This window comes from Lentinus tigrinus (assembly GCF_003813185.1).
Source record: "Lentinus tigrinus ALCF2SS1-7 unplaced genomic scaffold L226scaffold_30, whole genome shotgun sequence".
Taxonomy (NCBI): Eukaryota; Fungi; Basidiomycota; class Agaricomycetes; order Polyporales; family Polyporaceae; genus Lentinus; species Lentinus tigrinus.
Window position 1 is genome coordinate 102,629 of NW_027137939.1, and position 22,981 is coordinate 125,609.

The window sequence follows — 22,981 nt, forward strand, 5'->3', positions numbered from 1 at the left end:
CGGGGCAGGGGAAGGAAGATAAGTGCTTCCGCGTCCGAAGCTGGGGCCCCGGCGCACTTGTGCGATCGCGAAAGGGCAATCTCTCGCGCCCAGCCGACCGAAACGGATTGGCGTGACCTCACCTCTGCTCATCTGACCACGGTCCTGCTCATTCATGCGCCTCCATTTTTTCTGAGGCGGCAGTGGCGGCGCACCCCTCTCGAGCCACATACGCGTGCGTGGGAGGGCTTGGGACGGCTGTACGATGATACATCCGCCGTTCCCAGGGCAAGCTTCCGATGGTAACAGTTCAACCACGTCGTGGCAGCCACGCTGCCCCGCCTGCGCCCTGAAACCCCATGGAGTCCAACATCTAGGTGGATCATGGATGCTCGCTTGTCTACCCACTATACGTGAATCAAGGGAGACACAGTTCTTGCGGGATCAGATAAGATATTCATAAGCACATGAAGGAAACGAGGGAGGAAACGTGCATCAATACTTGGTGTTCCTCTGAGTCTAGGTAGGGGCCGAGACAAATCGTACCCGAAGACAACAAGGGACGACCCCAGTAGGAGCCTATCCGCGAATGAAGGGATGCACCAACGCCTCTTTGGGTGTGATCCGCTTCGATGGGTCCAGGGCGAGGCACTTGTCCAGCAGGTCGATGAACGACAGTAGGAGCTTGCTCTCCTCGTCTTTGAGCTTCACCGAGTGCGGGGGCATTAACCGTTGCCGCAGGTCCCGCGCCGGCTTCGTGATATGAACCTTCTTCACGACGTCCTGGAAGCACGAAGGTTCCAGGTCGGAGTCGGAGCGGTATGGCGATAGGTTTAGGGTGGGATAACGCATAGCGCAAGGGACAGAAGTCGAATCACGTCATGATATGGGAGGAAACAGCGATTAGACTCTCGGACATCAAACAACAGACAGGGAAGCACGTACCGAGCCCGTCACCCGGTCCTGCTCTACGCTCAGAAACGCGCCAAGCTCGTCGAAGTACATGTCCCCAAACTTGGCGCGCTTGATCATTTTCGTATTGAACCGACCCTTCAGCTCCATCATGTGCAGAAGCATTTGATTGTTCGAGCGGCCGGGGAAGAGAATCTTCCCGGTGTAGAGTTCGTACAACGTGCAGCCGATCGACCAGATGTCAATCGCAGGATCGTACGGGTGACCCATGACTAGAGCAGACGTAAGTATTAGTCTGTCGACACAGACTAGCATCGGAAGCACGCACTGATCTCAGGTGCACGGTAGAAGCGCGACACAAGATAAGGTGTGATGTCGTTCTCGGACGCGTCTGAGGCCGAGCCCAAGTCGCAAAGCTTCAGCAGCGTCTTCTGCTCGTTTACCTAGAACGTGTCACAATCGCCATCAGCCGGGCACGTTTTGGGGACGGACACGTATCGACGGACCAAGATGTTATCGGGCTTGATGTCCGCGTGCATGATGTTGCATTTCCGGAGCAGGCTCAACGCGAGGAACAGCTGATGGGCGTACGCGCGGACCGCACGGATGTTCAAACCAACATCTTTCCCGAATCGCTTCACCACCTCACGCAAATTCATGCTGAGGAGGAGTTAGCTAGGGAGGACGGACAAAATGATGCCGACGTACCTCATAGATTCGAACACGAGACAGAGATGCCCACGATGTTCAAAAGTCCGTTCCAACCGAACGATGTGCTTCTTGTCCTCAGGATCAGCCTGTTTGATCTTCATGAGGATCTGCGCCTCCTTCAAGCCAGCTTTGTACCTAGCTAGACGTCAGAAGTCGCTCAGAATGGGCCATGCGGGCACGTACATGGACTCCTGGCACCGCACAATCTTGATCGCGACCTCCTTGCCCGCCTCGTTCGCGTCGCTCTGCAAAACACGCGCTCGAACAACATTTGCGAACATGCCCTTACCGAGAGAAGAGAAGACCTGGTACCGGCCGCCGTCGAGCTGTTCTCCAAGAATGACCTGGTAGTAACCCTCGGGATCGGCGGCGGAGTCGAGCGTCGTCGTGATGATAGCTGGAGCGGCTTGTTTCTGTGGATAGATTAGTGCTTGGTGTAGGTAAACGACGCGGAAGGTACTCACCACCACACGCTTGACCTTCTTTACCTTCTTCTTCTCTGTTGTCGCGACGGCGAACATGTCGTCCACGTCCTCTTCCTCTTCCTCCTCTTCCTCGACCATCTCAACGTCAACGGGCTCTTCTTTTGCGCCCCATACACGCTTGTGCTCATCTTCGCGGCGATCTAGGCTAGGATCGTAATCCGCTGCAGATATTTGTTCACCTGCGCCGTTCTCTTGCTGCGCCTTCGCCTGCACCTCTTCTTCGTCGCCTCCCTTGGCTAGCGAGAACAAACCAGGCGTGGGCGACGCAGACGCGGTTTCGCGCTTCGGTGCTGAAGGAAGGGCAATCAGTCAGAAATCCTGGTTAAGGATACGAAATCGCTCACCAGCACTCTCTGCACGCACGGGCGGAGTATTGACGGCGCTCTGAGCCTGAGATGGGAAATTAGAAACATCAGGCGTCACGGGAGGCGGCTCGACCGCACTGCTAGGTCCCGGGCTGGGTGTCGGCCCTGCGCTGCTGCTTGCTATTCCCGCGTACTTGGCCATGATGGCTTGACGCCTCGCACGGCGAGCGGCCAGCGTCTCTTCGACAGGTGGAGGTGATGGGGGAAGCTCCAACTCCATTTCGGGCTCGGGCTCGGGGGCAGGTGGAGGTTGCTTGCCGTTGGGCTCTGTAGGCCGGCCCTCATGCCGACGAGGAGGGGGTGACGTCCGGCTGGGCCGCGGAGATATCCTAGGATAGCACATACAGCTATGAGACACCACCAGAACAAGGTCACGGAATCAGATACTCACTCGCCTTCTTCCTTCTCATCGTCTATCCTGACTGAGGATGCACCATTCGCAGGTTTGTCTCGACGAGGTGAAGGACGTCTACTGTGTGTGTCATGCCGACGCCTGTCACTACCACGACTACTGTCTCTCCGAGGGGCGTCGTCCCTGCGCGGGCCACGGCTGTGATCCCTAGGGCGGTCCCTCTCGCGTTCTCTGGGGTAAAGCATATAGGCATGAGAGACGGCAACCACGAAGGCGCAAAGAACAACACTTACTCGCCTTCTTCCTTCTCATTGTCTACCTGAGTAGGAGGCCGCGACGAAGACGTACCATTCGTTCTGTGAGGGGACGGTCGTCTATCGCGAGGGCCGTCCCACCGCCTGTCACTGCCACGGCTGCGATCCCTAGGACGGTCCCTCTCGCGTTCTCTATCCTTGTCATCCCGCCTGTCTCGCTCCCGTTCTCGGCTATAGTCTCCTGGTTGTCTCCTGCTGTAGTCGCGTTCCCTGCTGTGAGGTCTATAGTCTCCATGCGGTGGCCGCCTGTCGTGACTGTCTCGTCGTCCTGAATGCGGGGCCTTCCTGCGCGGAGAGTCTAGATGAACGTCCCTCCAGTCCCTAGGATCCTCACGAGGTCGTTTGTGCGATTCGGCGTCGTTCCCCTCCCACGCACGCTTAGAGCCTGATGCGGGGTTAGTCATCTTCAACAACGAGTGATTGTGGTTTACGGGGCACCGCACGATGGCAAGAAAGGCTCGTTGTCTCAGAGGGCGACGGTGTGGTCGTCGATGTTGACGAAGATGAATATTGAGCACGGCGTCGCACGGCGGCAAAGCCACCTTTTGAGCTGGGGATTCCCACGATTAGGTCGAATTACTTATCGAATAAGCCCGAATGACTTTCCTATTGTTATCGAACGCGTGATTGTGCACCTTTCCACGCGACGACAAGTCGAACAACCACCGAGCGACCTCCACGACCACGACGACAACCGCCCTGCGCTTCCCCGGACACCCTCCTCGCTGCCAGCCGCGATGAGCAGACGACAATCGCGTGTATCCATCGACGCCAGGCAGCACGACACCCTCCTGGAATTCGAGACTTGTGCGTGTTCCCGCCTCCGGACTCCGTCCATCTCTCACGCTCATACGCCCGTACTCATGCCTTGACTGTGCCGTTCCAGTCAAGAAGAAGTTTCTGCTCGCCAACAAGCATATAACCAAGTGCGTGTCGTGCTCGCCACATCTGCATCTGCGCATGGTCTGGTGTCAGACGAGATTGACATGTGGCTGAGCCAGGCTGAACTCGACCCTGAGCGCACGGATAGAAGAACTCAATGCGCAGATCTCTACACTCTACGTCGAAAACCTCCGTCTCCGCGCCTCCGAAATCGCGCTCACCTCGCAGTTGAAGAAGGAGAGGGAGAAGTCCAGGAAGATCTTGGCGGATGCAGAGTCTGCGGTAAGCATCCATCTTCGCAGCGGTGTCCCATCTCCCTGCATATCTCCTTCAATTCACTTCATTTGCGACCTCGAACACGCACGTTCTTCATGCCCATGCTGCCCATACTCTGAAGTTATGCTGTGCTTTGCACTGCCTGCTCTAAACTCATTCCCTGCGAAGCATGCACACATACTTGCATTTCTAGGGCTATATGCGCATGTCCTGCTCAACCTGAGAGGTTAATTCTACCCCCATCTGCTCTCAGCTCCGGGGACCTCGGCTGGCAGCGGTCTCCAAAACAGCCTGGATGGGGGCGCTTCTGCTTGGCTTCCTGAATTGTCAGAGGGACGACGAAACCATGCAGAGGCATCCACATCCTGTCTGGTAGGTGTAATATAGCCGCTCACCGCGACGGTTTATCTGTCGTCGTTCCTTGACAACCACATATGAGCTTACTCGTATGTATATTGTTGTATGCGCGTGTTACTCCAGTTGATTGGTTATCCCCGCCTTCCGTAAGGTAACTTGCATAGCGTTGTTATTCTTGAGCCCAAGGCGATCCGAGTTGGGTTAGACATGTCTTGCTACATGTTGTTGATCTCTCGCATGCATACAGGCACACAACTTAATGAAACAATTCGGTTTCATCCGCAAGTCTTTCAACATATCGCATCGTTCGCCAAGCCCAGAAGTGAACTCCCAACCACCACGCGCGAAACGTCCAATTCCAGACCCCAATGTTTCACCCCCTCCCAACCGCATTGCTCGGCCGCCGACGATTCCTGTTCTCATAGAAGACGACGAACCCAACATGTCTTCCCCAGAAGACCTCGACGAGCAAGAGCCGGAGTCGAGCCCGAGCCTCGCCCGTAAGCGCAAGACGAAGTCGCGAAGCTCCAGTTCCAGTTCCAGCCGCCTTCCGGTTCCCTTGTCCAAGTCACCATCTGGCGCCGTGGAAGTCCTCAAGATTGAATTTGACGACGAGCTAGGGAAGTCGGGCAAGCGCCGTCCTACTCGGCGTCAGAGTGGTCTCTTGACGAGCCTGTCTATCACGGCTGTCACTGCGGATGGCCTCGGTCGCCCTCCAAGCCCTGTTCCCAGCTCTCCAGTGCGCGATGCAATGGAAGAAGACGATTTGGTCGCTGAGGAGCCTGATGAAGACGAGGTCGAGACGATCTTGCAGACCGTAGCCAAAAGAGAGCGGAAGGTCAAGAAGGAGAAGGACAGTGAACGTCAGCGCGAAACTGACAGCGACGCCCTCGAGCCCCCTCGCCCGCGTGAACGCAAGAGACATCGTGCCACGGAGGATTCGGAGATTGTGGAAGGGAGCAAGTCCAGATTCAAGGATGTCACCAACTCGCAGGCAAGCCGAACTGCCCTGCCTCAGCTCAACACCACTTCAGGTACGTCAACGTCCGAGCGAACGCTTGCGAAAGGTTGTGTCTCATCTCTCGTCTCATAGATCGTGAGCGCCAACGCTCCCCAGAGGTCGATGTGCCGACCTCCGCCACCAGCCTCGCGAGTACGTCAACACGGAACTTCCTCTCTACTCCTGCAACCACGCCGGCGCCTTCGTCGAAGCCCCCTTCCCACTTGCCGACACCGCGCTCATCGAGCCCCGTCGCGCCAGCACCTCAGGCCGACTCGGAACCTGCTACAGGTGGACGCGAGCGTCGTGTGCGGAAGAGCATCAACTACGCGGAGCCAAAGTTGAACACGTAAGTCCCCGATCTTGTCGCCGTTGGATGTACGCTCATCGACGCCACATCTGTCTCCAGGAAGATGCGAAAGCCAGACCCGGCTCCGCAGACGGCCTCGAAGCGCGCGTCGCTCGCGGCCTCAGCGCCGCAGGATGATCCGTTGCCCATCTCCTCACGATCGTCGTCTTCCAACACTGCTGATGCAGACGCCGATCCCGTTTCCACTGGGAGCACGAAACGCAAGAAGTCCCGGGCATACGTCCCACCGGACGACGAGGACGAGAGCGAAGGCACGCAAGCGGATGCCGAGTTCGGGGGTCTCCGTACCGGGTATGTTGAGTCACGACGGCGCAGCGTGCATGGTTCCAGCACACGACGATTGGAAGGCGACGACCTCCGACGCCACAGCATGGCTGTATAGCCCGTCGCTCCGGAACAGGCGACACCGAGTGACCTCCTGCGTTCTTGACACGGCGGACCTGTGGGTGTTCCCCGGTCTGTGACAAGCCCACTCGACCCTACATGAGCGCGGCACTGCTGGCCACAGCGGATGTTGCGCCCATGAGGGACGATATGACTATGGTGATGACCTCTATGATATGATACGTATGCGATGATCCAGCGTCCGCGAGACCCCTCCTGTCAGTCTAGTCTGAATTACTTACAACTATGTAGGGCGCCTCTGCACGACACACTCCTTGTGCCTAGGCTATCGTAATTTACAGCGGTCTTGTTTTGCGAAAGTGCAAGCGGAACCAATGACTAGTGTATCATATGTATCATACTCCGTACTCCCTATCCTCTATTCTCCGAATACAGTTCAGCTTGCTTGGGTTTCACCAGTCCAATATTGGCTTCCGCATTATCTTCGCCATCTGTCACGGCTCTTTGGGAAGGGACGATCTTTGGTAGCATGCATTGGCAAGGGGTCTAATAGAGCATAGTAACAGAAAAGATGCGCAAAAGGGTTGGACAGGCGCCTGGCGGTCAGTATACCATTACGTAAGCGCAAGGGACAATAGCGTCCCAAATTTGGCAACTCGACGCGGTTGGAAAACACGGTGCCAGAGTTGGACATCGCAACTTGGTCGACGACCACAACATCCTCTTGCTTGACATATGCTAGCTCTCCCATAGCTCTTGAATATTGCTTGGTCACTGGAATACCACACTAGCCCTCTTGATATCCCATGACTGAACGGTCGTCGTCACTAGTCGAGGAGATCAGCCTCAACGAGCTCATCGCGAGGCAACATGCGGCTTTCCTCACCCTACCAGAGGTGCTATGTCCGGAATCGCGGCCATCGTCGCCCACAGCGGAGGGCCGCATCGAGGACATGAAGACGCGCATTACCGCAGCAGTGAATACTGCCGGGGGAGACCCTACGAATCCGAAGTGGGGATACGTCTCGCGGTTGGTATGCCTTGGCTCTACTAGCCGCAAGTACGTGGGTGTGGCTCCGGGAGTGAGGATAGGTGACGGGAAGAAGGTCAATGTGGGCAAGAATTTCAAGTTTGAGTTGCCCGAGACGGAGGAGGAATGGGCAGCGTATGAGCAACGATGGGAGGCAGCGGTTGCCGAGGAGAGGAGGAAGAGCGAGACCAAGATTGCAGCCAAGGCATCCCTGACGAGCAAGTACTTCAAGAGTACCGCAGCGGAGGAGCCAGAAATTGGGTCGCGTCCTCGTGCTACAAGCAGCAAGGCCGAGGTCATACGAGAGAAGGTCGAACGCTGGCAGGCCCAGGTTGCTACTGTGGTCACTGCTCCGGACGTGCCGCCATCGCAAGAGCCGGTAAGTTCACCACCCTCGCCGAAGGTTGACAAGGGAAAAGCGAAAGAGCGCGTCCTACAAGGGGAGAAGGTGCAAGCCTCTCTCGGTTTCCGCGTTGTAAAACGCTCGAGTGTCACGTCTGCCAAAGGAGGCAGCAGTGGATCTTCGAAACCGAGGGTTTCTCCGGCAGGTCGTGTTCCTACTCCTCCTGGCGAAGACCCCTCTCCGCCTCTCCCGGACGTACCTCAAGAGCCGGTAGCAGACGAGCTCGTGGAGCGGCCACAGGTGTCCGAACCCCCTCCTGTTCCTAAGATTACAGAATATCGTGATATGGTGCGTGTGACATCCGCTTCCTGAAGTGTATCATCAATTTATATGGCGTGCAGTCGTTCCTCCCTCCGTCCTTCCCATCTCAGTTGCAGACGTCCACACCACCCCTAAATGATCGTCGTCAGAAGCCTCCACCCATAGCACCGTGTTCTCCACCCCAATCTTCTCCGTCGCGTCTCTCGGTGCAATCTTTCGACCCTTCTCGACCTCAGCGCCACGCTCCGCAGGAGCCGTTTTCGAGCCTGCCTGCCGTCTCGCCTGTGCGAAGACCACTGAAGCGTGCCCGCACGCCAATTCCGAGCCCCGAGGATGTCCGCATGGGCACTTCCCCGTCTCGCTCTCCCCGTTTGAAGAGCCCTCTGAACAAGAAGGCGCGTGTGGATGCGCCTGCCGTTTCGGAACAGGATCCGGTCTCGAGCGGTCCTGTACCTGTACCGCCTTCGACACCCCCTCCGTCGTCTCCGCCTCACCAACCCGTTACGCCCGTCTCTAGGGGCAAAGGCTTGGGTAACGCGAAAGGCCTCCCGGTGCCCAGCACTCCGGATCGGCATCCACTGCCTACCCTTACGGAGCTCCTGGCGTCTTCCCGGCGCTCCAGGACGCGACCACGCCCTCCGTCACGGAAGAATACACCTCACAGCAAGGCCGGTTCGCGTGGCCCAGATAGGGTCCCCGAACACGAATTGGAGCTTCCCGTTGTGGCGGAGAACGATGACGAGCACAGTGCTCGGGAGCATACGCCCGAACCGTCTCCCTCGAAAACATACTTCTCATCGCCTGCCTCGGGCTCGTCGGATTCCCCAGGCTCGGTCGCTCAGCGTGCACGCTCCCCAGTGTCACCCTTGTTTGCGCAGCACCCGAGCCCGTTCTTGCCCAAGTATGTGTCTACCCAGCAGCCAAACGGGAACACCGATGATCCCTTTGCTGGTGGATTCGCGCAGACGCAGGGCAGTGTCATGCGCGGGGGCAGCGGGTTTTTCGGGATGGGGTATAGCTCGCAGTTCGACCTCGAGGGACACGTCGAGCAGGTGAATGAACTGCTGGAGAGGGACGTCGATTTCAACGGATGGATCCGCGATTTCGGCGAGGAGGGTGAAGATAATGATGCCAACATGTCGGCCGGCCCATCTCAGAGTCAGGATAATGGTGCGATTGGTGTCGAAGGATTCTAGAGGAGCAGGAGCCACTGTGCGTTACGCCGTTGAATCGGACGCTGTGCTTACAGAGTTTTGCATAATCTAGCTTATGTTGTATGAAGTGTTACGGCGCGGTCTTGCGACCCACAGCTATACCATTCCTGTTTGCTCAGAATAATACCTCTACGGCGGACGTGCGATTCGCCTCCAGCGGCAGTTCTATCTCACTCGTCTCGAGAAGTGCGAGGTTGACTGTTCAGGTACGTCCACCGCCGCTCATGATGTCAAACCACAGATGACGCTCGAAGGAAGGAGACCCAGTGCTGTACCTTCTCTGCGAGCGGCGACGCTGCCACGCTATTCTGAGCACTTCGGAATCTGGAACGCAGATGCTGTGCTCCGGTACGCCCACAAACAGCGTCTGGGCTTTTGCGATGAATCAACGCGACCTGCTCGTAGGGATTGAGTTTCCTGAGCGCGACAGGATCATGAAAAATGGGAGACCTCCGTTGTCGAGATGCGCTTCATGAGACAGCAGCAAGGTACCGCTGGTGAAGACCGCACCCGAGCGCATGGGAAGAGCGCATTGCGGTGAGAGCATGCATATTCGATCTGATACAAACTGATGACGTCTGGTATGGTTGACAGACGCAGGATGGCGCACTCTCGTCACCTTTCGCGCAGCCTGTGGCAACCTCGCTTCTCAGCCCATGAGCACGTCTACACGCGCAAGCTGAAACGAGAGAAGAGATGTATTCTCAGGTCGACGCCACATCAGCCAGTTACCACACGGCGGCGAGTTTCTCGGTCAATGGGATATTTGCCGCACTCAGGTGAGCGTGAACCATATTCCGCAGTGTCGCATGCTGGACCCGAGCGCACCCACATTGAGGCTTAAGCTTTGATTTTGATAATGGCCAAGCTATAACGGCATAATAGCGTGCGCATCCCGCCAGCACCCCGCATTTTTCGGATATACATCTCGGCGAGAGGCCCGCCCAACCCACCCGTATCCGGTCGGTCCATCATGCACTCAAAACGTAATACAAGCCCGGCCTGCCCGACGCCTAGGAGGGCGAGGTTTTTGCAAAACCCCACCGCGGACCGCCGCGCGCAACATCCGCCCCGAGTCGGCTTTCAACTTGCTAACCGGAGAAGCCCGTCGTGACGCTCTTCCTCAGATTTGCGTCCGATGGCATGGGCGCAGCTCTCCCTATTGGGCCTGTGTGTGCTCAGGGTGTTCAGTACCGGGAACGGTACGTGCCGGAGGGGGTCGGTGCGGTGCGTAACCCCCCTGATAGTGCGAGCTATGCTACTGCCACGTGGGCGGCATTCGTTCGCGCTGACCCTCCCTCCGCAAGCTGACGTCGACCTCTTTACTTCCGACGTTGCGGAGGGTTATGCCTGCCCCTGTGGTTAAATGCAAGCGAACCGGACGTAGCGAAGCAACATGGGATGGGGGCCTCGGGCTAGACCAGACGCCCGAGTTGATCGAGTACTCGTAGACTCGCTGCATTACCATGGCGCAGCCAATATCCAGGAATGTATTACTTACGGCTCGTACGTTGAGTCGCGCTTCCGAAATCCCACGCGAGCAGCGAGACGTCGCTAGTCCCAACCTTCGAGGCTAGCCAGACGCAGTAGATCCAAGAGGCTGTCCTGGCGCAACACCGCCGATTTTACGAATTGACGTTCCCCGAGTCGGCCCCAAAGAGGCGGCTGATGACAAGGCGCAGCAGGAATATAGTGTCATGAAGTTTTTGTGTAAGGATAGCATTGAATAGCAAAGTTTCGAGTGTGAAGCCAGGAGTAAAGGCAAGGGTTTCTTCGTCTCGCTCAACGGTCGGGTGATACAAGCGACCGATATGATCCTGTCTGGTTCGTACATGAACTGAGCAATCTCGAGTCAAGGAGGCGAACGCGACAGCAACGAACATACCCATACCTGCATCATTGCGGGCGGCCTCATCGACACACCCCTCGCTCTCGATCTGATCGTAGGTATCAGCTTCTAGAAAAGTTTGAGCATTGCAAGGTTTGCGCATGGTAATGGATTTCCAGTAGTCGAACCGTAGGATGGAAGTGAGAAAGTGCCTATGATATGTCGGCAAGTCTCGGAGGGCGTGTGGTGCGGTGCCATACCCCGGAACTTGTACGATACCTCAACCGAAGGTGACTCGTTTCCTTGGCTTTCCGCCGACATCTTCCGGAGGACTCCCACCGGACGCTGTCATAATGGCTCCAGCAGAGTCCGTCTGACGGCTTTGATCGGGAGACTTGCGAGCCCTCTTGCGTGATTTGGCCTTCTCCCTTTTGGCTCGCGCGGCCTGGGCAGCGACAGCGGCTTTCGCGCGCTCCTGCAGGGAGGTACCATGGCAAGCATCAAGGCAAATGAGCGGCGTGTCTGACATATGGGGTAATGAACACCTACCAGCCTTGCTCTTGATTTCGATGAAGACGACGGGCGCTGATGTGCTGGATTTGCTCCGGCGGATTCCTGTCCGAGACAGCTTTCATGAGTCGTGCCGCTACTGCTGAGGCCGGCGTACATGCACGCCCACCTTCGAGTGGTGCATCTTGATTTTTGCGTCTGCCTTTCCTTCCACGACGTCCGAAACGCTTCGGGCGAGGTCTATGGCAGCATCCTATCAGGGGAAACGTGTGCGTCAGGTGTTTCTCTGAAGACCCTGGATGAGGTTCGCCAGACCTTATCCTCCACAAACACCTTTCTCTTGGATTTCCTGGCCATTCGCAGGGTCAATCAGTGCGGTGTTGGTACGTGCCTCAGATATTTTGGCCGGGAATGGACATCGTTGTCCTGTCGAAGTCGGAGCAGCGCAGCAGGAAAGTAAACCTGTGTGTGGCTGTGATCAGTTCTCCCACGCTCCACGTGGGCACACTCCGGTGGTGTTTGAGCGCCCAAGCTGTTTCTCTGCTACGCCTTTTCTCTCTGTGCGCGCGGGGTTACCTCATACCAGTGCCCCAAGCTTATCACATATACCCAAACCTCCACATCATTTGTATGCGTTTACTCATGCTCGACCAGGGGTGCTTGTGCGGCAATGTCGCGGTTGGTTGGTAAGTGGAACGGGTGCATCTCCGAAAGGTTGCACTCAATCTAGTAGGGGAGCAGAAGACCAGACCCCACACGGCGTGCGTATGACAAGATGTGATCGGAATTCGGCTTTAGTAACCTGCTTCCTACAGATGCGCTGGAGAGCTATCCCGAAGGGGTCTGCCAGTGCTAATCTGAGCGCGGACAGCGGCGGATTACTAGGTGTCCCACCGTCGAATGTTGGCCTCGGTTCACCCATGCGCAGGCCCCTGTCGTGACCCCATCACCGATCTACATCATCTCTCCATCTCTGCGAAGTGTGTGCGAGCGTGGACGGGTTCTCGGAACACCCCCCACCGAGCATATTGATGAACATCTTGCCATCCCCTCTTCGCAGAACGCCTACGTGTGACTGTCTCGATACTCCTATGAAGCGTGTGGCGTCTTCATAGCCTATAAAGACTGTGTGTGTCCAGGTGGACCTACCAACTCATCCCCCCAGCGATTCAGAGTTTTCACACAACTCGCAATACACCCTCCCTCTCGACCTCCACCTCGACAATGTGTTACCTTCGCCAGTGAGTCCCCATCGCTTCATCTCTGTTATGCCTATTACTCACCGTTGTTGTCCAGAGTCTGCTACGTTTACGAGAGCTGTGGACATGTGTACCCTATGGTTAGTTTCCCACTCGTCATTCCAATACTATACGCTGACTTCGTATCTTTAGCCCGACCAAGAGGTACTTGCTTCACTTCTTGCGTTCAATTGCAAGTACACGAAGTTGAGGGCGTTTTTTGTGCAGATCGCATGCGACAGCCCACGTTGCAGGTTCAGTCCAATGCATTCCAAGAGTTGCCATGGCGCAAGCTGCAAGCAGACTTGCAAGCAGTAGTAAGTCTATTTCTTAGTATGACATAGTATCTCTGTTGATCAACTTCTCCATTAAGTCGTGGACACCCGCAGCAGTACTGTGAGTTTGACAGATCTGAGATGGACAGCAGTTCCCCTCATTGCACCTTCTTTCTCAGCTCCGCAAATCGCTGGCTTCTGCCCGGGTTGCGCGAAGTCCCGCTGAGCTAGACTCGTGGCCATCCTAGATTATCAACACTCCCGCACCGACATTTCTTGAAAGTTGACTTGTACGAAGACATGTTCATAGTGTAATCCCTCCTAATCGCACCTATTTGTTCTCATCACATCGTTCCTGGAGAGGCGGCATACACGCTGCTCTACGCTGCCGCTAGCATCCAGCGTGCCGAAGCTTCTCAGACCAAGACTGTAGCACAGTCCCTATCTCTTCGGACGAAGTTTGCCGTCTGTCAATGAAGACACTTCGGTACACATACGAGTGTCCGAGACCGCCGTCCTTCCCTTGAACTATCATCGAACCGAAGTCGCCTTCGGGCGGGTGCTGTGGTCACGGATTAGTGGCCGAAGACCGTTCACCTGAGCGTTCGCGTTCCTCCTATGATCACCGTAATGACCGAGCTTGACCCCTATAACCAGAACTCCCATCAAACTGTCCAGTACCGACGGCGTTCTATGACCTCTATCGAGGACAATGTTTCCCTGGTGATCTCGGACGAAGCGGACTATCTCGAACCCTGCGCTCCCGGGCCTCTGTTCGCAAGCGGTGCCGATCTCGAAATCAAGAAGCTTGTCTGGCTTCGTGTACCTGTGCGTATTGACTAAACGTGGCTGGCGATCAGCCCACGGCAGCACGTGGCTCTCGAACTTTGACATAACCGATTCCCTCACCTTCCCCCTGCCCAGCAGATTTGGCTTGCGTTGTCCTTGCGCATAGGTACGACATTGCTTCTGGTACGAGATTCATTTGATTCGGTCGGCGCACGCACGGTGTACAGTCAGAGTCATCGGAATTATGCACCGCCTCGCTTCAGGCTGCACAGAGGCACCGCATACGGACTCGTCGGTCAGCCCGCCTCGCGGATTGACGTCAGAATAAGAAGTTTCGAGTTCCCTGTATGATGATGCATGGGAGGCGTCCGACGTCGGGTCGCCCCGCCAGCGTGGGTGCCCGAACTCGAGAGACGAGGGCTCACTTACGGCGCCGGCGCCCCCGCCCCGACTAAATCTGATAGAGCGGCCGCAGCTTTCCAACGCGCCCGCCGCCGCCATCCGAGAGCGCGAGCTTCAGCACACAAAGCGCAGCTTTTGAGCGCAACTCACTGCACACCAACGGGCCATGAGCCTCATCATAAGCTCGTAAGATTCTGGCAACTGGCATACACACATTACAAGGTTCGCGGTTAACGGAGCAAGTGAGCAGCTCTACAGGGCCGCATCCGCATTCACCGATAGCATCTTCTGCTGCCAGGCCACGAGCCCGATGATCACTGTATCGAGGCACCTCCTAGCTTCGGGGTAGAAGATCAGAGCTGCCGGGAAGACGGTCTGCAGCTCTCCTCCTATCATCTTCGTCCCGGATGCGCGCGACCAGACGACTTTGCTCGGCTTACCGGACGTCGTGTCCACTGAGAACATCTGCAAGCGATCGGTCGACTGAGTGCACACGAATCACAACCACGGCGGGGAGGACTCACCGCAGGTGTGTTCGTATCGTCGATGCTCAGCTCGTATCGCGCGTCTGGCATGGACAGGGTGATACTGTGCAAGGTACATGATAGGTGAGCACTCGACTCTTCCAGATTCTGGTTAATTAGTAGACGGATAGAAGTGTCACTCACGAATGCTTCTCTATTCTCAGGCAGTCCTTCACGTACGGCGGCGCACCCTTTCCATACGCCACCAGCAGCACCTCCTGCTCACGCGCAACGTCATTCGTGAGCGACCAATTCTCAAGACCCTTCTCCTTCTCTTCTTTCCCCGCATCTTCGTCCTTAACCAGCAGGCTCTGCTCTGCGAACACAGATGCGCAGTCCGGAGACGTCGTGCTGTTCCCGCACACCGCGTCCGAGCAGGGGTTCTTCTCATTCCCGACGTGCGGGGTTTGCGAAGAGCGTCGGAACAGGGTCATGGCGCCCCGCGTGAGAGGCCGGGTGAGATTAGAAGGGCTCAGGTTCCACAATCTGTGTTTGCGTGCAGTTGACAAAGTAGCGAGGTGTGATGCATCTTCAGCACACGCTTCGGCGACAGCGTCTACGGCCCCCTTCATGATTTGGGTATGCGACCCTCCAGCATCGGTGAAGAGCGTGTAGTAGACATTGTGTGTGTAGGCAGACGCAACTACAGTTTTCTGCGGATGAGCTGCGTCGTGGAGGAAGAGCAACACGTCTCCCAAATTGGCCTCGAGGATGGCGTCATCGGTCTGCGGAAGGCGTAAAGCGCTTCCTCCTTGCAATAGCATCGTAGAGCTGTGGATATGGTGGGGTAGGATGAGAGATGGGGAAGCGTAAGAAGAACCAAGTCGATGATATCTGCGCAGTGTGCACAGCCTTGACCCGAGGCTGCGGTGTGTGTACTAGGGATCTGTCAGTCAGTACTGACAGTACCTGTGTGCCTGTAGACGCGTGAGCATTCCCATTCAACCGTCAAATCAGCGAGGAGCGCCACACACCGGTTATCTCACCTCGAGCTTGCTTCGAGCCGGATCTAGCATGGCCGGACAGCACTCGAGATAGAGGTGTAAGAGTGATGTATATGAGCACCAGACTCGCACAGCATGTTAATATGCCAGAGCGCCTGCATACCCTGCTGGGCGCATACCCGAATGCTGACTGCGCATACGGTACTTCTGCTCGACAATGATCAAGGATGCGAGAACGAAATGTGCAATGCTCTCGACCTCGGGTTGTAAGGAGAGAGTTGGCATCTCAACTACTTCGACCCCATCGATGTTGTGCCGATATGCCGTCCGGTGCCACGCAACAGGAGTAAGCGGGTTATGCTGATCGTAGAGCTGATGATAGTTTTCAGCACCCGGGAGAAAAGAAGAGGATCTGAAAAGACGCGTACTGACCGCGATCTCTCGAAGACTGGTCGGCTTCCAAACGTACGTTCTATCTCCAAAACTTGGGACGCTGCGGACAGAACGCGTCAACTCTACATTGCAAACGCCACGCGCAATGCTTGAGAAGAAATAGAGACGCACGATGCGGTGAAGGTCTTGTGCTTGATCCACCTCTTCGTTTTCATCGGCGCACTGCCGAGGAAGGTAATCGTGTCTGGGAGCAGCTCGTTCCTCTGGATGTTCGCGAACAAGACCTGGTCTGCACCCTCTACCTTGCACAGTTCCGTGCGAGAGACGGACCTTCCTGGCGTTCTGATCGTGTACATGACGGCGGAGCCTCCCCGGAGGCGCAGGTCGGCGTGCGTCAGGCTGTCGCGATCAAAAACGAACTCCGTATTCGCGAAGCGGTCGGGGAGCTCGGTGGGGTTGACGAGCGTGGCCTGTGATTCCATGCGTGTGGTGGTGATTCAGTGTCAAGATGCGTTCAGCGCAGGATGGCTTGTGCTGGCCGCGAGGGCAGTTCTGGGACCTGGGCATGATCACGGGAGGTTTCGTGCACAGCCCCGCTATTTCCCCCTGGCAAGGGCAGCCAGGTCACAAGCGGGCCCCAGCGTGACCTTGATTAGATCTGTGAGTTGATCCGATATTCAGCAGACGTATGCTATTCGTGTCGGCGGAGTGCTCCATTGTACTTGTGAATTTGTGACTGCACGGGGAAGTCGGCCTGATGAATCGCTATTTTGAACATGGAGTATGTAAGTTGCGAGGACATGCGTATCTTGCAAGCCCGTTTTCTGCGTTCTGATCGACATTGGCAAGAGATCAGGGGAAAAAAAGCATGGTGGTGGTGTGGAAGCACGAACCTAGGCGCCTGATCAGCCGTGCAAGCTGCCAGAGCGAGCATTCGAATCCGTCAACTGGAAATTACCTCCCAGCATTAGTGCAGGCTCACAGTCATTTTGAAAGTTTCGACGATATATCCTATGCATATTACAGCATTGCATAGTCATCTATTTGCTAGCCTCTGCAAGCCTCGTCATAACCTGATCCTTATCCACCCCATCCGCATTCGTCGAGTGTGCCAACTCTTCATACCGCTCATTATCCCTCAGTGTCATCCGCGCCTTGTTCCGCACCAGCACCAGCGCATCCGTCCCTAGCTGCACGCGCAGGGGTGGGTCGGGCATCGACGCGACCTGAATCATTGCGCGCGCCGCCTTGTGCGGGTCCCCAATGAAGACCGGGGTCTTTGTCATCTCGCGGAAGCGCACCCCCGGCGCGTGTGGCTTGTCGTACGCCGGATGGATGGGCAGGCGCAGCATGGACGACCCGCCCCACTCGGTGCGGAACCCGCCGGGCTCGATAATGACGCCTTTGATGTTCCATTCCGGGAGCATCTCCTTGGTGAAGGACTCGGTGAAGCCCTCGAGTGCTGCAGAGTTCAGGCGTCGGCGTTAGCAAGTTGGAAGTAGTCTGCCAGGGGTACCAGGGAAGATACCGAACTTCCCGGCATTGTAGTATGCACGGGTCGCGTTCCCGATGTACCCGCCTGCGGAGCTGATGTTCAGGACCCGACCACCGTGACCGGGAGGGTTGACGTCGCGCAGGAACTTGATCGCCTACAAGACGATGAATCAGCATCCCGCAAGGGCACCCGCACGCCGATACATACCTCCTTCGTGATGTGTACAGGACCCCAGAAGAGCGTCTCGACTATCCGTCGCGCCTCGTGCTCTGGCGTGCCTTCAATCTCGCTCTGAATGCCGTAGCCAGCGTTGTTGACGACGACATCGAGGCGTCCGAAGTGCTCCTTTGTCGCAGCGAAGGCTTTGGCAATCTGGTCCTCATTGTTCACGTCGAGAGGGACAACCAGAAGATGTGAGACAGAGTATCGCTCGGAAAGCTCGCTGAGGGATTCCGGTCGACGAACTGTCGCTACTGCACGTTCTCCGGCCTCGAGTACCTCCTCGACGAGCGCCCTGCCTAGTCCCTGCGAGCTGCCTGTGACTGCATAACGTGTCAATAACGTTCGTGCGGATGTGTCAATTCCTGTACTCGAGTACATACTGAACCAGACTCTGGTACCTTCGACGTTCTGCCGAGACGACATCCGGGAATAGAGAGAAGGAGCCTGTGTGGATTGATGCCACTCGAGAACGACGAGATGGTTTATATAGTGAGCTAGTCGTCAATCATCGCATTTCAGATCGTGCCATGGGTATGCGCAAGCTCCTCGGCAGAGGCGTCGAGTGAAACAGTGGATTGGAAACGAGTCGGACGGCCTCTGTGGGATACGCTGAAGACCCGATCGGCATATGTCACTTCGAATTTGAATTCAGAGAAAGCATCGTGTCAGGAATGTGAGACCTACTGTAATCCACCTTGACTACCAAGAGCATGTATGCTGGAGGTCGGCAGCGATCCGGGCGTGCTGAGCAGGTGCGATGAGGGTCCGCGGAGGGCGCGGTCGAAAGTGCTTAGATATGGTGGGGATATAGGGATAGTAGAGGTCGTGATCGCGGAAGTCGGAGAACCTCGGTGCCGTAATTATCGACGAGAGCAAGGATTGCGAGAGACTGGGACGGAGGCCCGACTCGAGGGCGTGCCACACCCGCAGTGACGGCGGAATGTGCGGCGAATGTTTCGGTATCGGATTCGATGACCATTGCAAGGCAAGAGCGCTTTCGAATGAGAAGTGGAAGAGTGGTCAGAATACATCGCGGGTTAGAAGAGGGGCTTGAAAGTCATGTTGCATTCATACTTGGTCGGCGCAGTGATACCGGTATCGGCGGGAGCAACGGGAGCAATTCCCTGTCCGCCCTAGAACCTGAACAGCGATTCGGATGCATCCGCTGAACCCGTCGAACCCCTCCTCGAATTCGGTTGAGGGAAGTTGTGACCGGGTCAGACGCAGCGCATCCTCGTGTTCTCAGTCGACGTCCTGTATTGGGGGATTAGTCTCTGATCGTGATGAACATGTGCAAAGTTACACACCAAACGTTGTAGTTGGCCACTAATATAAAGGCTGAGGATCTTCCGTTTGTGCAGCTTGGGCAAGCATCTCCTGGTGTGTGCGTGGACTTGAAGCTTTTCCTCAGAGTCCTCATGGCCCAGTACATTTACATCGAACACGACCTCCTTCTTGAGACTGCCGAAAGGCCCACGCGAGAGGACGCGGTCGAGTTCCTCAAGTGTGTCATGAACGAAGACGAAGCAGTTGGCATCGTTGCGGGCCGACGTTCGTCTGTTGAAGTGACTCTTCCGGGTAGCGACATAGCCGAACGTCATGATACCTCGTATCGTTCTTGACGAGACGTCCTGCAGGACTGAAGCCACACCCTCCCAATTGCCCTGATAACGTTCAAGGTCGAATGATAAGCGTTCAAGAGCAACAAACCCCGACAGAGGCAGGCCGTCTGGGTATTAAGGACAAGACCCATCAAAAACGGGAAGTGAAGATCGATGCGGAACCATACATACCGGACATTTGGATAGTAAGATCTGTGACTGATGACCAAACGCGACCCACGAAAGCAAGGACGGTTTCCCGCAATGACGCAGTAGAAGGCAGCGCAAACATACAGTCCAGCACTTTGACGGCCGAGCCACGCAGCGCTACTGTCATCCACTTGAAAAACATGCCCATGCATTGCCGTGACAGGTTCTTGGCATCGTCGATATAAAGGACCTGTAACTCTGGCCAAAATGTGCGAGGACCGGGCGTCTTCTGCAGGTGCATTTCCTGTGAAACCATGGGGCAGGTGAGCCGCCAGATGTGAAAGGTGGAGAGCAGTGGTAGTGCAGTGAGCAGACGTCGCACATCGTGGAAGGAAGAGAATTGACAATCCCAGAGCGTCAGGCATGTGATGGAGTGGAACTGTGACAACAGCAGAGGCCACTTAACCGAAGGTCGTTGATGAGTGAGATCTATATTCCAGAACTCCAAAGTACGCAATTCCGGGAGCTTTCCTGCAAACTCGACGAAGAACAGGCGAGCGGCCAAGCTGAGACGATCCTCTTCATCATAATGGAAGCGAAGGCTCTTGGCGAAGGCGAGATATGGGCTCATGGTCTCCGAACGTACAACCCTCTCGAAGAGCAGGTCGTAGGTGCGCTGATCTTGGATGCAAATATCTTCGAACAGTCTGGCCCGGCTCCTTGGTAGCCAGGTCCGACACACGAGAGCGCACATTGCGAGTGTGTGGGACCGAGTCGGTCTGAGGCCATGGTAGTAGGGGTTGAGAGCTACAGATGAGATGATGGTGTCTGTGATTTCTGGGGGGATGTAAGGGGGCATGATCTGCTCAACGGGTGAGCTCTATCGGACATCGCCAACTATATTTGCCGCCTGACACACCTTGCGACTTGCAGCGGGCTCGAGCGTGACCACAGTTATAAAAGGAGAAATCGAATGGTGCAGGGTGCAGGAGGTGGGGAGACGTCGACTCGGAGGACAAGCAAGGGTCTCCTGGGGGGCTCCCGAGATGACGATCGGCCGGAAGATCCTCACAGATCGCTTGCATTTGATTTAATTTTTGCGCGGCGTTTAGATTATAGATGTGAGTGACTTGTGAGTGCTAATTGCATGACGCAGCACATCCCGGTCCTGAGGGCGCGGAGACACCAGCGCGAGGGAATGGCGTACTCGCTTGGAAGGATGGCGCTAAACTTGCCATTCCCGGAATAGCCACGTGTACTTTCATGTGCGACGCGGGTGCGTCGGTCTTCGACTGATCTAAGTATGCACTCTCTGAACTCGCACAGAATCTATCTCCAGAATCCGCCTGCTGTCCAAGTCGGTCGTCCATAGAGTACGATGACAGGCAAGTAGCCACGTGGGTTTGTTTGTCCGCGCCGGGAGCCAAACAAGTGCCCTCGGGCGTCTGTGCTCCTCTCTCTCCTCGTTCATTGTCGACTCGCTGGATGCTGGCTCGTCTGCGTCTGTGGGTGCTTCGTATCCTGGCAACAGACTGTCTCTATACGCTTCTGTGTGCTCGTGTTTGCTCTGCTGCAAACACTTTCCTGACAAGGCAACTTTCTGTGTGCGCACATGCTCTCGCTTCGCCTATGGCTACTTGTCGTCCACGCCCATCCGTGCATCCTCGCTTCTCAGGCAATCCGCGCAACTCTACACGGTATATAACGAGCGCGAGACCGACATGAAGTCCCTATCATCAGCCCAGTCTCCTAGCATCTGCTCGACATCCAGAGACCTCACCTAGCCTCCTTCGTTGCTCTCCAGCACATCCTCTATCTACTACATCCTGACCTCGAGCACTACGACCGCGATGTCTTACTCTGCGAACACCCCCATCTCCATCTACACCTTCGCCTCCACCAGCCCCGCGTCTCCGAACGCATTCTCCCTCTTCGCGTCCACGCAGTCGCCACGCGACACCTACCACATGTACGAGGGCGCGCGGGAGGTGCTTCGTCCGTCGAACGGACGCACCGGGCAGCGGAAGACGACCAAGTCCGGCCTGAAGAAGATCTTTGGGCTGTAGACGTATTCGCATAGGCTCCTGGGCCAGTCCCCGAGCCGCTACCAACCTACCCACCAAGCCGGCCTCGCGCTGCATCGCGTCACTCTCAAAGCGATCGCCACCATCTTCTCGCACTGCGCCATGACTTCGGCGTTGCCGGAAGCGCATGCCTGCTCGAGCGGCCGCACCACGCGCAGGCTCAGCTTCGCCCCGTCAACCTCGCACCTCGCGAGTTGGCAACCCTCCAAGAGATCCTGCTGGATAGGAGGAAGACGCTGCCGCAAGGCAGAAGGACACGGACACTCGCTATGGACTATGGACTCGTAGACTGTACCTCGCGCTCCTTGTATACGCTCGTTGAATCTACCGTTCTGTTTTCCATCATATGCCGACTTGTGTGCGCGGTGCCTTCGACAGCTTGCGATATTGAAGATGAAGACACATAGATAGCGAATGTCAAAACCGGTCACGAGTGCGTGCCACTTCCCCTATCGTCGAGCATACCACTGACTGGATTATTATGCGCAGATGTAATGTAATCATCAACGACGGGCATCAGGCACGAACACACAAGGGATAGCGAAACCATTCAAGCATTAAGCAATGATAACATTCCGACTAGTAGAGACTAAACTACGTGACCTAAAGAGAGACGGGCGCGCAGCCGATGGAGACGAGGCCGCCCTGCATCACGATCCCCAGTTAGTCTTAACCTTCCAACTCTAAACATGTCAAGAGGGACACTCACGACGTTGTTGTTCTGGCAGCACACCGCCTGGGACGCACACGCGTTGCCGCTGCCGAGGCCGACGGCAGAGATGGGCGAGCACCCGAGCCCGAGCTGCGCGGTCACGCCCTTGAGGTCGATCCCGAGGACGGAGAGCAGCGCAGAGCCTGCGGCGGAGTCCGACTGTCGGTGTATGGTAATGCCACATGTCAGCTCAAACTCGACAAAGGGAGAGGAGAGATGGACGTACACTCTCAACACTGTTGCAGCACTGCACGGGGCCGGTGCTGCAGCTGCCGGTGTCAGCGGCGGCCGCAAGGAGGGCGAAGGAGAGGGTGGAGACGACGGCGAGGCGTGCGAACATGGTGTCGAGTGAGTGTGGGCGGAGAGTAGAGAGAGTGCAAAGGCGAGTGTGTGAGTGCGAAGGCGTCGAGTGCTGCTGACCCTCGTTTGCAGATCGGTGGGTTTTTATACGCTGGAGGAGGGGTCCGTGCGTCGTGCGCTGGCTGGCGTAGCCCTTCACTTTGCTTTGCCAGTGAAGGAGGGTATGGCCAGCCGACGGATCGTCGGGGGGCGTCGGCG

At 56.4% G+C, this 22,981-nt stretch overlaps 12 protein-coding genes across 12 annotated transcripts; 4 read left to right on the plus strand and 8 right to left on the minus strand.

Annotated features, from left to right (window-relative positions):
* Nucleotides 1-558: 558 nt before the first annotated feature.
* Nucleotides 559-2,672, minus strand: L226DRAFT_468736 (kinase-like protein; the record flags this gene model as incomplete). The annotated part of the gene is made up of 8 exons (XM_067676155.1): nt 559-762; nt 925-1,163; nt 1,220-1,334; nt 1,398-1,551; nt 1,600-1,737; nt 1,786-2,015; nt 2,070-2,377; nt 2,432-2,672. 8 exons carry the CDS (start codon nt 2,670-2,672, stop codon nt 559-561), a joined length of 1,629 nt encoding a protein of 542 aa, XP_067531841.1.
* L226DRAFT_205579 (uncharacterized protein) lies at nt 2,538-3,645 on the minus strand. Its single transcript, XM_067672862.1, has 3 exons — nt 3,102-3,645; nt 2,844-3,035; nt 2,538-2,781 (listed from the first exon to the last, which is right to left on the minus strand). The coding sequence occupies exons 1-2, from the start codon at nt 3,520-3,522 to the stop codon at nt 2,866-2,868; spliced, it is 591 nt and encodes a 196-aa protein (XP_067531842.1). The 5' UTR covers nt 3,523-3,645; the 3' UTR covers nt 2,538-2,781; nt 2,844-2,865.
* Nucleotides 3,646-3,749: 104 nt separating this feature from the next.
* On the plus strand, nt 3,750-6,866 carry L226DRAFT_538135 (uncharacterized protein). The gene is made up of 6 exons (XM_067681431.1): nt 3,750-3,925; nt 4,005-4,044; nt 4,120-4,282; nt 4,881-5,667; nt 5,727-5,982; nt 6,043-6,866. The coding sequence occupies exons 1-6, from the start codon at nt 3,856-3,858 to the stop codon at nt 6,383-6,385; spliced, it is 1,659 nt and encodes a 552-aa protein (XP_067531843.1). The 5' UTR covers nt 3,750-3,855; the 3' UTR covers nt 6,386-6,866.
* An 18-nt stretch (nt 6,867-6,884) lies between these two features.
* On the plus strand, nt 6,885-9,417 carry L226DRAFT_491777 (uncharacterized protein). The gene is made up of 2 exons (XM_067677369.1): nt 6,885-8,069; nt 8,123-9,417. Exons 1-2 carry the CDS (start codon nt 7,155-7,157, stop codon nt 9,236-9,238), a joined length of 2,031 nt encoding a protein of 676 aa, XP_067531844.1. The 5' UTR covers nt 6,885-7,154; the 3' UTR covers nt 9,239-9,417.
* Nucleotides 9,418-10,993: 1,576 nt separating this feature from the next.
* Nucleotides 10,994-12,009, minus strand: L226DRAFT_538138 (uncharacterized protein). Its single transcript, XM_067681432.1, has 5 exons — nt 11,910-12,009; nt 11,764-11,847; nt 11,634-11,699; nt 11,148-11,559; nt 10,994-11,077 (listed from the first exon to the last, which is right to left on the minus strand). The coding sequence occupies exons 1-4, from the start codon at nt 11,949-11,951 to the stop codon at nt 11,365-11,367; spliced, it is 387 nt and encodes a 128-aa protein (XP_067531845.1). The 5' UTR covers nt 11,952-12,009; the 3' UTR covers nt 10,994-11,077; nt 11,148-11,364.
* Nucleotides 12,010-12,677: 668 nt separating this feature from the next.
* L226DRAFT_205728 (uncharacterized protein) lies at nt 12,678-13,440 on the plus strand. The gene is made up of 5 exons (XM_067672864.1): nt 12,678-12,835; nt 12,891-12,933; nt 12,986-13,149; nt 13,206-13,228; nt 13,287-13,440. The coding sequence occupies exons 1-5, from the start codon at nt 12,819-12,821 to the stop codon at nt 13,331-13,333; spliced, it is 294 nt and encodes a 97-aa protein (XP_067531846.1). The 5' UTR covers nt 12,678-12,818; the 3' UTR covers nt 13,334-13,440.
* Nucleotides 13,441-14,576: 1,136 nt separating this feature from the next.
* L226DRAFT_205767 (uncharacterized protein) lies at nt 14,577-15,889 on the minus strand. The gene is made up of 3 exons (XM_067672866.1): nt 15,809-15,889; nt 14,967-15,739; nt 14,577-14,886 (listed from the first exon to the last, which is right to left on the minus strand). Exons 2-3 carry the CDS (start codon nt 15,584-15,586, stop codon nt 14,691-14,693), a joined length of 816 nt encoding a protein of 271 aa, XP_067531847.1. The 5' UTR covers nt 15,587-15,739; nt 15,809-15,889; the 3' UTR covers nt 14,577-14,690.
* A 179-nt stretch (nt 15,890-16,068) lies between these two features.
* Nucleotides 16,069-16,839, minus strand: L226DRAFT_205748 (uncharacterized protein). Its single transcript, XM_067672865.1, has 3 exons — nt 16,331-16,839; nt 16,195-16,259; nt 16,069-16,138 (listed from the first exon to the last, which is right to left on the minus strand). Exons 1-3 carry the CDS (start codon nt 16,639-16,641, stop codon nt 16,122-16,124), a joined length of 393 nt encoding a protein of 130 aa, XP_067531848.1. The 5' UTR covers nt 16,642-16,839; the 3' UTR covers nt 16,069-16,121.
* A 360-nt stretch (nt 16,840-17,199) lies between these two features.
* L226DRAFT_468859 (NAD(P)-binding protein) lies at nt 17,200-18,254 on the minus strand (the record flags this gene model as incomplete). The annotated part of the gene is made up of 3 exons (XM_067676163.1): nt 17,200-17,621; nt 17,688-17,808; nt 17,862-18,254. The coding sequence occupies 3 exons, from the start codon at nt 18,252-18,254 to the stop codon at nt 17,200-17,202; spliced, it is 936 nt and encodes a 311-aa protein (XP_067531849.1).
* A 709-nt stretch (nt 18,255-18,963) lies between these two features.
* L226DRAFT_205774 (uncharacterized protein) lies at nt 18,964-20,792 on the minus strand. The gene is made up of 4 exons (XM_067672867.1): nt 20,547-20,792; nt 19,670-20,489; nt 19,184-19,605; nt 18,964-19,130 (listed from the first exon to the last, which is right to left on the minus strand). The coding sequence occupies exons 2-4, from the start codon at nt 20,484-20,486 to the stop codon at nt 19,119-19,121; spliced, it is 1,251 nt and encodes a 416-aa protein (XP_067531850.1). The 5' UTR covers nt 20,487-20,489; nt 20,547-20,792; the 3' UTR covers nt 18,964-19,118.
* Nucleotides 20,793-21,098: 306 nt separating this feature from the next.
* On the plus strand, nt 21,099-22,042 carry L226DRAFT_538145 (uncharacterized protein). The gene has a single exon (XM_067681433.1). The coding sequence runs from the start codon at nt 21,478-21,480 to the stop codon at nt 21,691-21,693; it is 216 nt and encodes a 71-aa protein (XP_067531851.1). The 5' UTR covers nt 21,099-21,477; the 3' UTR covers nt 21,694-22,042.
* Nucleotides 22,043-22,314: 272 nt separating this feature from the next.
* Nucleotides 22,315-22,824, minus strand: L226DRAFT_538146 (fungal hydrophobin; the record flags this gene model as incomplete). Its single annotated transcript, XM_067681434.1, has 3 exons — nt 22,650-22,824; nt 22,421-22,582; nt 22,315-22,356 (listed from the first exon to the last, which is right to left on the minus strand). Exons 1-3 carry the CDS (start codon nt 22,761-22,763, stop codon nt 22,315-22,317), a joined length of 318 nt encoding a protein of 105 aa, XP_067531852.1. The 5' UTR covers nt 22,764-22,824.
* Between the last annotated feature and the right edge of the window lie 157 nt (nt 22,825-22,981).

Excerpts from the sequence above, each read along its gene's own strand:
- L226DRAFT_205774 (XM_067672867.1), bottom strand. The coding sequence starts at position 20,486 with ATGCCCCCTTACATCCCCCCAGAAATCACAGACACCATCATCTCATCT. Across the intron at positions 19,606-19,669 it reads TCTTACTATCCAAATGTCCG|ACGGCCTGCCTCTGTCGGGG; the intron begins GTATGTATGGTT and ends CTTAATACCCAG.
- L226DRAFT_538135 (XM_067681431.1), top strand. The coding sequence starts at position 3,856 with ATGAGCAGACGACAATCGCGTGTATCCATCGACGCCAGGCAGCACGAC. Across the intron at positions 4,283-4,880 it reads TGGCGGATGCAGAGTCTGCG|GCACACAACTTAATGAAACA; the intron begins GTAAGCATCCAT and ends GCATGCATACAG. Across the intron at positions 5,668-5,726 it reads TCAGCTCAACACCACTTCAG|ATCGTGAGCGCCAACGCTCC; the intron begins GTACGTCAACGT and ends CTCGTCTCATAG.
- L226DRAFT_205579 (XM_067672862.1), bottom strand. The coding sequence starts at position 3,522 with ATGACTAACCCCGCATCAGGCTCTAAGCGTGCGTGGGAGGGGAACGAC. Across the intron at positions 3,036-3,101 it reads AGACAATGAGAAGGAAGAAG|AGAACGCGAGAGGGACCGCC; the intron begins GCGAGTAAGTGT and ends GCTTTACCCCAG.
- L226DRAFT_538138 (XM_067681432.1), bottom strand. The coding sequence starts at position 11,951 with ATGGCCAGGAAATCCAAGAGAAAGGTGTTTGTGGAGGATAAG. Across the intron at positions 11,700-11,763 it reads TCAAGATGCACCACTCGAAG|GAATCCGCCGGAGCAAATCC; the intron begins GTGGGCGTGCAT and ends TGTCTCGGACAG. Across the intron at positions 11,560-11,633 it reads CGAAATCAAGAGCAAGGCTG|GAGCGCGCGAAAGCCGCTGT; the intron begins GTAGGTGTTCAT and ends ACCTCCCTGCAG.
- L226DRAFT_205767 (XM_067672866.1), bottom strand. The coding sequence starts at position 15,586 with ATGCTATTGCAAGGAGGAAGCGCTTTACGCCTTCCGCAGACCGATGAC. Across the intron at positions 14,887-14,966 it reads CTGAGAATAGAGAAGCATTC|TATCACCCTGTCCATGCCAG; the intron begins GTGAGTGACACT and ends TACCTTGCACAG.
- L226DRAFT_205748 (XM_067672865.1), bottom strand. The coding sequence starts at position 16,641 with ATGGAATCACAGGCCACGCTCGTCAACCCCACCGAGCTCCCCGACCGC. Across the intron at positions 16,260-16,330 it reads CACAAGACCTTCACCGCATC|CGTCCCAAGTTTTGGAGATA; the intron begins GTGCGTCTCTAT and ends TTCTGTCCGCAG.
- L226DRAFT_491777 (XM_067677369.1), top strand. The coding sequence starts at position 7,155 with ATGACTGAACGGTCGTCGTCACTAGTCGAGGAGATCAGCCTCAACGAG. Across the intron at positions 8,070-8,122 it reads TTACAGAATATCGTGATATG|TCGTTCCTCCCTCCGTCCTT; the intron begins GTGCGTGTGACA and ends TATGGCGTGCAG.
- L226DRAFT_205728 (XM_067672864.1), top strand. Across the intron at positions 13,150-13,205 it reads AAGCAGACTTGCAAGCAGTA|TCGTGGACACCCGCAGCAGT; the intron begins GTAAGTCTATTT and ends TTCTCCATTAAG. Across the intron at positions 13,229-13,286 it reads TGGACACCCGCAGCAGTACT|CTCCGCAAATCGCTGGCTTC; the intron begins GTGAGTTTGACA and ends CTTCTTTCTCAG.
- L226DRAFT_538145 (XM_067681433.1), top strand. The coding sequence starts at position 21,478 with ATGTCTTACTCTGCGAACACCCCCATCTCCATCTACACCTTCGCCTCC.